Source organism: Haliotis rufescens, unplaced genomic scaffold (assembly GCF_023055435.1).
Source record: "Haliotis rufescens isolate VD_foot unplaced genomic scaffold, xgHalRufe1.0.p SCAF_10, whole genome shotgun sequence".
NCBI lineage: Eukaryota > Metazoa > Mollusca > Gastropoda > Lepetellida > Haliotidae > Haliotis > Haliotis rufescens.
In genome coordinates, this window is record NW_025963780.1 from 1,115,170 (window position 1) to 1,127,349 (window position 12,180).

General features: G+C 41.2%; 1 protein-coding gene across 1 annotated transcript; it reads left to right on the forward strand.

Moving 5' to 3' along the window:
* The first annotated feature begins 287 nt into the window (after window positions 1-287).
* LOC124145439 (glycoprotein-N-acetylgalactosamine 3-beta-galactosyltransferase 1-like) lies at window positions 288-7,709 on the forward strand. Its single transcript, XM_046515201.2, has 3 exons — window positions 288-600; window positions 5,902-6,548; window positions 7,304-7,709. The coding sequence occupies exons 1-3, from the start codon at window positions 414-416 to the stop codon at window positions 7,442-7,444; spliced, it is 975 nt and encodes a 324-aa protein (XP_046371157.2). The 5' UTR covers window positions 288-413; the 3' UTR covers window positions 7,445-7,709.
* The last annotated feature ends 4,471 nt before the right edge of the window (window positions 7,710-12,180 follow it).

Sequence of the window (12,180 nt, forward strand, 5' to 3'; positions counted from 1 at the left end):
GATGCTCATGATGTCCATCACTGGATTGTCTGATCCAGACTCGATCCAGATTTCAAAGACCGCCGTCATAGCTGGAATATTGCTGAGTGCGGCGTTAAACAACAAACGAACGAACATTATGGGCGTAGCCTAAAACGTAACATACATGTAATTGATCCTAACGGTATTTAGTTGTTTTTGGTCTTTGCTGAAAACATTCCCCACATCTGTTGACATCGATTTTAAGTTATACTAAGCTTCAGACTCGTCCCGATCAAACTCACTCAACATTGTGTGTACTGCCCTGATCAGAGAGACCTATTTATTCATCGCTGTGCGGACTGGTTTGATCACATAGACAGTAATTTCAGCTGTGCAGACCATCTTGACCAGATAGACGAACATATACCAGGCTGGGCGGACCAACTAGACAAATGGGTAGGATGATGTGTTTTGCGGTCATCAAGAAGCATTTCAAGACGCTGGTTTTAGGATTTATACTTATCTGCTGTTTGCTGCGTTTTCTAGAGATTGGCCGAAATTTCAAAACGCGCGTTGAAGGTCAGATTGCCGGATGGAAACACGAAAGGTCACGTGCAGATGGTGCTGTGTCAAACGATGGTAAGGATATGTTTCACTGCACGGCGGCCGCCGAGGTCTATTTGTCACAATTTTCTGAAAATTTTATGCGACTTGTTGGTAATTGAAATAGACAAGTCAAATCAAGTTAATTTGCTTTCGAGCCAAGCGAACTGTAGTGCATATATATTCAGGCAATATACATATTTGACATTGGTAAGGCGTTGTAGATATTTGATAAAAAATGTGATTATTTTGTCGCAGAACAACAAATCTTTTCGTGCACTGAGCTGATTGTTTATTAGGTGTGAAGAGGAGTCCTGTGGGTGTGACAAATTAGATGACAAAATGGCTTCTTGGTGGTTCGGCACGGTGTGTGCTGGACTACAGTAAACTACGATTATAACGAACACGCTTATAACGAACTGACGGATATAACGAACTTACCTTTTTGGTCCCGACTATTTGCTGAAGTTAGGCTGTATATATGCTTATAACGAACTACGGTTATAACGAACTAAAATTAGTAGTCCCTTTGAGTTATAACCGTACTTTACTGTACTTGCTTAAATTAGGAATTTAACGTGCGCTTTCCGACATATGCGTATTTCGCGCACGGGCCCGACAAGACATTTGGTGTTTGGTCGAAAAGGGTATGTCCGAAAAGGTGAGGCAACCTAGGTGGGGCTTTTAAGGATAGCTTACTTAATTTGGAAAACAAATTTGGAATATTGTAATATGCCATGTGCTGGGCTCCAAGCAAATGTCTTTATAGAGGACAGTCATGTGACGTGCATGTCCATCAATTGCAGGGACTGTATGTGCCGTTGACCAGGACGTACCTGGCAGACCACAAGTACGTGGGTTGTTCAAACAAGCCTCAATTTGATTATTATGAGGTATAGTGAAATTTGGTGACCTAAATGATGATTCATAAAAAGAGATTATGATTAGTAACAAATTTAACCTGGATAAATTAATACTGAGGGATATAAAGCTTGTGCATGTCTCCTCTAGAATGGAATACAGTGTAAATGTATTTTGATATTTCAGACATGATTTGCATCTTATTAGATGTGAATATCAATCTCAGTAGGTCTCCAGCAACCCATGCTTACCGTAAAAGGCGACTATGCTTTTCGTAAAAGGCGACTAACGGGACCGGGTGGTCAGGCTCGCTGCCATGGTTTGATGCATCATGTCGTCGATCCCAATTGCGAGGATCGATGATCATGATTTCAATCACTAGATTGTCTGGTCCAGACTCGATTATTTACAGACCGCCGTCATAAACTTGGAATATTGCTGAGTGTGGCGTTAACCAACAAACCAACCAACCAACCAACATGACTTCGAAATCGTTTACATCACTAAGACCTCAGGGAAATTTCTGTATTCGGACTCCGATAGAAATTCACTCTAATCCCTCAGGTTATTTATATTTACCAAGTATAATTCACACTCAAGCAAAGATTTGAAAGAAGAATACAATTCTAATGATTTTGATGTATCAAGTATACCTTGACAATCCTGCCAAAAGCAATCGTTCAAAATTTGTTTGAATACATTAATGAAGATCTTTCATCTCCCACCTCTTAAGAAAAAGATACGATTTCAAATCCATATCGAAAGAGCAAACCCTAAGATATGTTACCCAGTTGGGTGGTGTCTATCTCATAATTCCAATATACGTACGACCGTGAAGATCCGGGGTAGAATAGGTCTTCAGTAACCCATGCTTGCCGTAAAAGGCGACTGTGCTTGTCGTAAGAGTCGACTAACGGGATCGGTGGTCAGCCTCGCATCATACTTACTGTCGGCGGTCATATAGCTGGAATATTGCAGAGTGCGTTAAACAGCAAACCAAACCAGGAGGTTAACGTTGCGTAAAATTATTGTCTCCCTGTGTGACACGTAATCCTATCATATTCGATGTAACTATCATCAACCAGTGTTTTTAAGCCAACTCATTGCTGCGTATTTTTTTTATCATTGGCTAGTATTCTGCACAACCACCAGTACCTAAAGTGATGACGTAAATCCTGCTCGCCCGGGTATCATGCGGGAAGTATGACGTCCCCATGATCCCCAGCGAGGTGGCCTCGCTTTCAATTGGTTACTGGTGGCCGATAGCCTGTGTTTTAAAAATGTATACATGATATTGTTATGCTCAAATATGTTTCATCAATTGTTTAGAAATATAACTTTGCATAAATGACTCAATTGTCAACATATTAACTTGGTCTCGTCGCGATATGGCTGACATAATGCCGACGCTTGTTTTAAAATCCAATACACACATGCGGCAGGCAACGACGTATTCACGATCATAAAGCTGATGAAATCTTTGCTATTGACTTTGGTGTCATTAAAACATGTCGAAACATGTTTGATATATTTATATTGATTAACGTTAAGCAAGGGATTGTCAGTAACATGGCAAGTGTCTTTTATTGTATTAATATCCCGTAGCTATTTACATACGCTTCAATTATTTATAATTGAGTACGTGAGTTGTGATTAACGCTGCTTTGTCAACTTTGTGCGTGAGAAAAGCTTTTGGTTTGGTTTGGTTTGGTTTGGTTTGTTGTTTTATGCCGCACTCAGCAATATTCCAGCTATATGGCGGCGGTCTGTAAATATATGAGTCTTGACCAGACAATCCAGTGATTGACATCATGAGCATCGATCCACGCAATTGGGATACGACGACTTACATCAACCAAGTCAGCGAGTCTGACCACCCGATCCCGGTAGTCGCCTTTTACGACAAGCGCAGTCACCCTTTTACGCCAAGGATGGGTTGCTGAAGATCTGTTCTACACCGGACCTTCACTGGTCCATTGACGCAGGGATTTGTGTAAAGTCATTCCGACAGCATACAATGCCAACTCAACAGTGATACTCAATGTCTCCTCAAAGTAGTATAGTACGGTACTTATAGTACATGTGAGATTATACTCAGGTTAGGGAGATGTTTAATCAATATAACGTATTATTTTTCTCCTAACAACGTATTCAATGAAATTAATGCAAAACAAACTCATTGTTTCATTGAAAAAACTACTCCTGGTCTTGCCTAATAAAACACCTGCAACCCGACACAGATCAAACGCAGAATATGGGAATTATCATAAGAAGGCTGTTGTTTTCTGACCTGTTCCCATTTTTCATACCAAAAGTGGCAATGCGTTTAAAAGTTGATGTCGTGTCACAATATTCACTCAAGCTTTCCTCAATCGCCTTCAAACATAATTCCCATTGGTCAGTTCGACACCGCATATAATTATGTAATTATTTCGAGATATCGTTAGAATGTGAGATATTCAACCAGCTTATGCAATGAAAGACGAATCGGGTTTTTTCTATTAAAATACGCGCACGTGCATAACTAGTGTCACTTAATTTCCCAGTGTGATGTAACAACGAGAGATTAAATAGGAAATGAAAAAGAAACTAACTAAACTTTAAAGTTGTGGAAAATAACGCCAATGAATTGGAGTACACGTGCATGAAATCGTATGATAAACTTTCAAAACGTTTTGAGAGGTGAGGCTGGGTTCAATAAAGATCGTTACAATATGTAAAAAAGGTGAAATTTGTGAAACTTCTATAAAGGAAACATCCAACCAAATGCCCTTTTTAAATAGTAATGTAATGATATAATATAAAGTATATTTCACATGATACAATATACTTTGCACACAATTAGTTAATGCTTTAAAGGGACTGACGAAAAAATGGGCGAAATATTTCGATAACGCCACAAATTAGTTGAATTAAGTTAAAATGAGTTGAATCATGTCTCATGCTTGTAGAGACACCTTTATGTACTTGCGAAACTAAAACTGTTGAGCAAAGGAAAATATTCTCGCCCATGGGACGAAATATTTCTAAAAGGCCATAAAATAGTTGAATTAAGTTAAAATGAGGGAAATTACATTTCATGAAACTTCTCAGAACACCTTTATGTATTTGCGAAACAAAAACACGAGTTTTGAGCAAAGGAAAATATTCTCGCCCATTGGCGAAATAATTCATTAACGCTATGGAATAGTTGAATTAAGCTAAAATGAGTTACATTATGTGTCATGAAACTTGTAAGAACACCTATATGTGTTTGCGAAAGAGAAACATGAGTTTTGAGCGAAGGAAAATATTCTCGCCCATGCATGGGCAACAAAGTGTACATATTGAGTTTTTGAACAATTTATTTTTCTTTTTTTCTTCCTTAGTATGTTCCCATGAAAACAGCATGTTTAATTTTGTACATACCTTTGACCGTGACTGGGCGAACACCGTAGAGTTTCTGGACTATGCGGTTTCAAGAATTAAAATGGGACGTGTTCAAGAGGTTTTTTTCTCTCTGTGAAAACACGTTTGGTTTTTATAATACATATAGAAGCAACGATAAAAGATGTGTCTTAATTTGGAGAAAATAAAACCCACACTGCCATTGGTACTAAGAACCATTGGAGCTAACTAAAGATTACTTAAGTTTGAAACGTAGTTTAGCCATTTCTGCGCTTGCGTAGATTAATTCTACACATGCGCTCCATCAATCAAAAAGAGTAACGGCGTGACAAATCGACAATGTGACTTGATCAACATGTCGTATCATCACGCATATCGTAATTAAATGCCTTTTCATTCACAGTTTATATCGGTCGACAACGCGACCTACTTGTATTTTGACCTTTAAAAATGTCGACCCGTGAAGATCCGGAGTAGAATAGACCTGTGAAGATTACGGGGTAGAATAGGTCTTCAGCAACCCATGCTCCGTAAAAGGCGACTATGCTTGTCGTAAAAGTCGACTAACGGGATCGGGTAGTCAGACTCGCTGATTTGGTTGATGCATGTCATCGATCCCAATTGCGTGGATCCATGCTCATGATATCAATCACTGGAATGTCTGGTCCAGACTCGATTATTTACAGACCGCCGTCATATCAACCAAACCAAAAACCAAGCACGCCATTTTGGAAATGAACGAAGTCTAAAATTCTCATCCATGTGAGTGAGTGAGTGTGGTTTTACGCCGCTTTTAGCAATATTCTGGCAATATCATGGCGGGGGGCACCAGAAATGGGCTTCACACATTGTACCCATGTTGGGAATCGAACCCGGGTCTTCGACGTGACGCACAAACGCTTTAACCACTCTTTCTCTATGCATACATTAATATGCATATCATGCATTCATCTTACATTATGCATATCATGTTGCATATCATGTTGCATATCATGGTGCATATCATGCATATGGTGCACATCATGGTGCACATCATGGGGACAGTCCTTTCCCTTACAAATCGTATATCCTCACCTCATTGTATTTCAGATGATGTAAATGAGGCGCCTCCCCTTCGAATATCCTGCTGGATTATGACAAACCCTAAAAACCTAGAAAGCAGATCGAGATATATCCAGATGACGTGGGGTAAACGTTGCGACAGAGTGGTGTTCATCAGCTCAGAAACGAACACCACTTTCCCAACTGTCGGAATTAAGGTTTCGGAAGGCCGAAATCATCTGACCGAAAAGACCCTTGGTGGATACCACTATGTCTATGAACATCACTTGGATGACTGTGATTGGTTCTTTAAAGCTGATGACGATACTTACCTCATTGCAGAAAACCTTCGCCTCTTCCTGGCACAATTCGATACAAACAAACCCATATATTTCGGCCATCACTTTAAGACACTTATCAAACAAGGGTACTCGAGTGGCGGATCCGGATTGGTCGTCAGCAAAGAGGCCCTGAGAAGGTTTGGTCAACATGGACATGACCCCAAAATATGTCGTCAAACTGGCACGGCGGGTGATGTTGCTTTTGGTCAGTGTATGGAATCCCTTGGAGTACCCATTGGCAACTCTACTGATTCCAAAGGCAGGAGTCGTTTCCACTGTTTGAATCCATCAGCTCACATTAATGGGGGTTATCCAAATTGGTACTATTCTTATGACGCAAATGGAGCTAAAAAGGTAATTATTTGAGTCGTTCTACCCTCATAATGCACATACAAATTGGAACAGTTCCCATGGTCATTACTTCTTTTCATGTCGAGACCGCCTCCGTGGTCTAGTGGTAGAGCGTCCGCCCGGAGAGCGGAAGGTCCGGGGTTCGATCCCCGGCCGCGTCATACCAAAAGACGCTAAAAGATGGTACTTGTTGTTACCCTGTCTGGCGCTCGGCATTAAGGGCCTAAAACAAGGACTGGTCGGCTCGGAGTCAGTATACTGTGTCTGAGTGGGGTATTCATGTTAAACAAGTATGGGGTGCTGAAGACCAATTCTAACCCAGAATCTTCAAGGCAGTTACTCAGCAACCCATGCTTGCCGTAAAAAGCTGAATATTCTTGTCGTAAAAGGCGACTAACGGGTTCGGGTGGTCAGGCTCGCTGACTTGGTTGATGCATGTCATCGATCCCAATTGCGTGGATCGATGCTCATGATATCAATCACTGGATTGTCTGGTCCAGACTCGATTATTTATAGACCGCCGTCATATAGCTGGGATATTGCTGAGTGCGACGTTAAACAACAAACAAACAAAACAAACTAATCATGGACAGTTACCAAAGTGATTGCATGAGAGAGGTATCAGGCTGCGTTTGGCAATCTTCCAGTATTCTTACGGTTTGGGACAGCAAAAAATCATCATCACCTTGTTTTGATCACGTGGTTACAATCTGGGGAAGGATCGGCAGTCATTATTTTTATTTCACTTTTTATTTCAGGGCATCAGTAGCATGAGTGACCACCCCATCTCATTCCATTACGTTGGCGGCAAAAAACAATTGGAGTTGGAGTATCTTATCTACCACACAGGTGCACATGTACTTGATAAAGCTGGTCCTCCACTCAACAATATGAAATAATTAGTCATGTCAGACTGCGTTGTATTCATCTATAAACATCACTGTAGAATTAGACTTAGTAAAGCGAGTTATAGGGTAAATCCATTGATTCCAAACACGCGCCATCTTAGTTGCAGTCACTTCCTGAACAGCAAGCACCAGAGTTACCTCCCTTACACCAGCATTCCTCTCGTCCACTACAATTTATACAAGTAGAAACTACTGCAGAGCATCAATTGTTCCCCGTCATGTAATGTAATATTCGGAGAAAGGAAGTGTAAGTGAGTGAGTGAAGTTTTACGCCGCTTTCAGCAATATTCCAGCAATATCACGGCGGGGGACACCACAAATGGGCTTTGTACCCATGTCGGGAATCGAACCCGGGTCTTCGGCGTGACGAGCGAACGCTTTAACCACTAGGCTACCCGACCGCCCCAAAGGAAGTGTAAGCTATGGGAGGTGAGAATTGGTGTAAAGTACAAATTGGTTGTTATGAATGTAGTTATCTTTGGAAAGCACATTAAAGACACAGTGTCTTTCAATGGTCAGAACAAGAAAAACCAACGCAAGAAAACTGGGCCTGTCAAGCAGAACTTGATAAATACCCACTATTAGTACCAATAATATAAAAAAAAATTGATTACAAGTCCAGAATAAATAACACAACAAATGTCATTCTTAAACATGCTGTGGCACAAATATCAATATTTCTGGTCAGAATGTTGGTTGGGTTAAATAAAACAAACTTTTTAAATAGTAAATACAATAAATTATTGTAAAAACAAAGGTCAGAGGTCACATTTCTCAAAACTTCGTGTAAGTAATCACAAACTAAAAATTTAAACTGGTAGATATACAAAAACACCAACCACACTGGAGTGAGTGAGTTGGGTTTAACGCCGCTTTTAACAGTATTCCAGTTATATCGCGGCGTGTCAGCTTAATGTGGGAGGAAAGACCGAAGTGGTGCAGGTCTCAGACGTTTACCACTTCTGTGAAACCCACGAGCACGGGTATGGTGCTGACAAACCTAGAAACATAATCGGGGCGAACCGGGATTCGAACCCACAATCATAGGTTTCTGGCGTGCCCAAGGAACGCAACTCTGCACAGCGAATCGCGGCGCCTCAGACGACTGGGCTACCCGTGCCCCCCAATCCCACTGGAAGAACGTCTCTGTGAAACATGTGATGTCTCAGAAGATGAGCTCACGCCGAAGACCCGGGTTCGATTCCCGACATGGGTACAATGTGTGAAGCCCATTTCTGGTGTCCCCCGCCGTGATATTGCTGGAATATTGCTAAAAGCGGCGTAAAACCACACTCACTCACTCACTCACTCAGAAGATGAGCAACATTACGCGCTGTCTTGTATTATACAACCAAGAAAGAGAATCACAAATTATCCTCAAACATGATAAAGAATTTGGTACACTCTGTTTAAGGGAAAATTTCTTAATAATTTTACCAACAGTTATCCAGAGACAACTTCCAAGATGTTATCATATCAACAATTACAAACAAATTCTTTGTATGTACAACATTACCATAGTTTTGCTCGATTCTCATATTGTTTCCATATCATTATAATACACTAAATAAAATTGTTATAATGTACCTTCTTTGTATGCTTGAATATACCTGTGTATTATAATCGTCACGTATTGTGTATATATTTTGTAGTTTGTTACAGTGTTATATCGCCACTGTTTCTTCATGGAATGTTACGCATTACATACCTCATCTCAAACATCTTTGTTGTATGATAGTTTCTTACAGTTTTGTACGGGGGCATGGTTGGCCCAATCGTCTTAGTCGCTGCAATTCGCTATGCAGAGTTGTGTCCCTTGGGCACGCAAGAAACCTATGACAGTGTGTTTGAATCCCGGTTCGCCCCGGTTTTCTTGTCAGCACAAAACACGTGCTCGTGGGTTTCATCAAAGTGGTGAACGGCTAAGATCTGCATCACTTCGGGCTTTCCCCCCACATCCACACGGAATACTATTCAAAACGGCGTTAAGCCCAAATCCCCCACTCACTCTTGTGTAGGTTCCGTTTGGTGAACCGGGTTTGTGTTGTAATTACTTCCGGTTTAGATTTGAAGTATGTTTAGAAGAATGGTACTCTGTTCAACCCAAACATCGTGAATATATCATGCAACCGTATTATCTTTTCAGGACAATAATTGCAAACTACGGACCAACCTGTTGATTTCCTATGTAAACAGAAGTAAAGAACATATACGGGTGTATAATCTTTGCCGGAAGTTAAAAAAACTGGCAAAGCAATAAACCATGCAGAACTTTAAACCGCCGTTTGAAACGGTATGAATCATACATTACATACAGTAACATTACAGTGCTAAACTATGCACAGCAAGCACCATACTTGTGACAAATACAAATTTCTCATATCAAACCCGTTGTGTTAGTAGTGTTGTTTAGTGAACAAAGTCATACTTCAAAGAAGCCTGGTATTTAATCGTGTTGAACAATAAGTTGCAATAGCAGTGTGAAGGGAGAAAGATTGAGTGCGCTTTACATGCTTGACCTAAATTCCTCCCTGGAACATCTTGATGGTTGCCTGAAAAGATCATGCGCAAAAGAGCTGTTCGGGTAAGGGAGATAATCACTAGCTCTCAGTGATACAGCTTGAATAAGATACGATGTACAACATTCCAAGGTCAGTGCATGATATAGCTCTAAACTAGGCCTACAGCCAAAGGAGATAATCGCTCAATGCGCAATAGTTTATTCTTACAAAATATAGACCGGTTAACTTTAGCGAAATGAGATATATATTTCCCCTTAACATATTAAGCTCTTTTAAAAACAAAAGGAACAAATTCCATGGGTTATCTGCGTTACAAAACGTGACTAAGTCTCACAATAGCAAGACGATTTTGAAGTATCTCTTATTGCTGGAAAAGAACAGCATCAACATTTCACGCATATGATTTGTATGTTTCGTTTCGGTAAGTGCGTGGATTGACATTTCAAATAAACCAACATGTCGACAAACGTGCTATAAAATTAACGTTCTTTTATATTTCCGGCGGGGAAGAATGAACAATATTTCTATGTACGATAAACACCATTGTACAATACGCCTGCTGTCGCTTGTGTTACCCTACAGTAGGCGAGTTGCCTCCCGGCATATTTAGGCTCGCATGTATCAATAATTCATATTACCCGTGAAGATCCGGGGTAGAATACGTCTTCAGCAACCCATGCTTGCCGTAACATCGACTTGTTGTTTAACGCCACACTCAGCAATATTCCAGCTATGTGACGGCGGTCTGTAAATAATCGAGTCTGGACCTGACAATCCAGTGATTGACAACACGAGCATCGATCCATGCAATTGGGATCTATGACATGCATCAACCAAGTCAGCGAGCCTGACCACCCGATCCCGTTAGTCGCGTCTTAAGACAAGCATAGTCGCCTTTTACGGCAAGCAACGGTTGCTGAAGACCTAGTCTATCCCGGATCTCACGGGCCAGACGGGATGCGATTCCCTTGATATCTGATAATCAAAGCGGACGGCGGATTTGAGTTTCTGTGAGGTAACGTACAGCTTTATGGATAACAAATTCTGGTTTATTGCAAATGGCGACGTTTCCATGTAGATTCTTACACCATTATCCAGCTGGATTTTATCATTTATACATTATACACCCCAGCTTGATAACCTAGAGATCGGTTGACAAGGGATTTATCTCACCGACATTCAATTACAGACCCGGAATATATGTCGAGTTTCGAGTAAAAAGCTTTCGTTCGGCCATTTTGACAGCTGGCAGATGAGAAAAATACCAAGTTACTTCCCTTTACACAATGCATTCGGATCAGCTCAACGATACTTACGCGAGATAAACAAGTTACCTAAAGTGTGTTCCGATTGATTTATCAGCCGGGTACGTGGGAATAAATTACCTGCTCCTAATACAATCAGAAGCTAGCAGTTTAATGTAAGGTGAGATAATGATACGTGTACCAACACATTCACGCGCCGATGTGCAGAATCAGGGTGTCAAATGTAATACATGTGTAAACTCGTTTTTGTAATTCAGGGTGGAGTTCACATACACACCAGTTTGTGTAGAATTACTGTTTGCGACTATTTAATCAGTGGCGCTAGATTTAGTTTCGGTTGGAACAAAGCCACACCCCTATCTTGATGACTGAGTTGCTTGAGCTGGTGACTCGTCAGTCACGAGGCTTGAGGTGGCCCAGTTGCGACGTCTTCCAACCTGTCGAGTGTCAGAGACTTCATGGTCATACTCGAACGCCGTACCATCTGTAATCAACTTGTCATAGCACATATAGGAGAGGGGGGCACGGGTGGCCCAGTCGTCTAAGGCGCCGCGATTCGCTGTGCAGAGTTGCGTCCCTTGGGCACGCCAGAAATCTATGATAGTGGGTTCGAATCCCGGTTTGCCCCGATTATGTTTCTAGGTTTGTCAGCACCATACCCGTGCTCGTGGGTTTCACCGAAGTGGTAAACGTCTGAGACCTGCATCACTTCGGGCTTTCCTCCCACATTATGCTGACACGCCGTGATATAACTGGAATACTGTTAAAAGCGGCGTTAAAACCAACCCACTCACTCATATAGGGGAGGTACTAAACTACGATCTAACCTGTGGCACTCGCTCAGTAAAATCCCCAGACACTCTTAATTGTTCATTACCTTTTAAACTTGTCCAGCCTCCAATATTTCAGATTTATCATTAAAGAAGGTACCTTTGGCAAT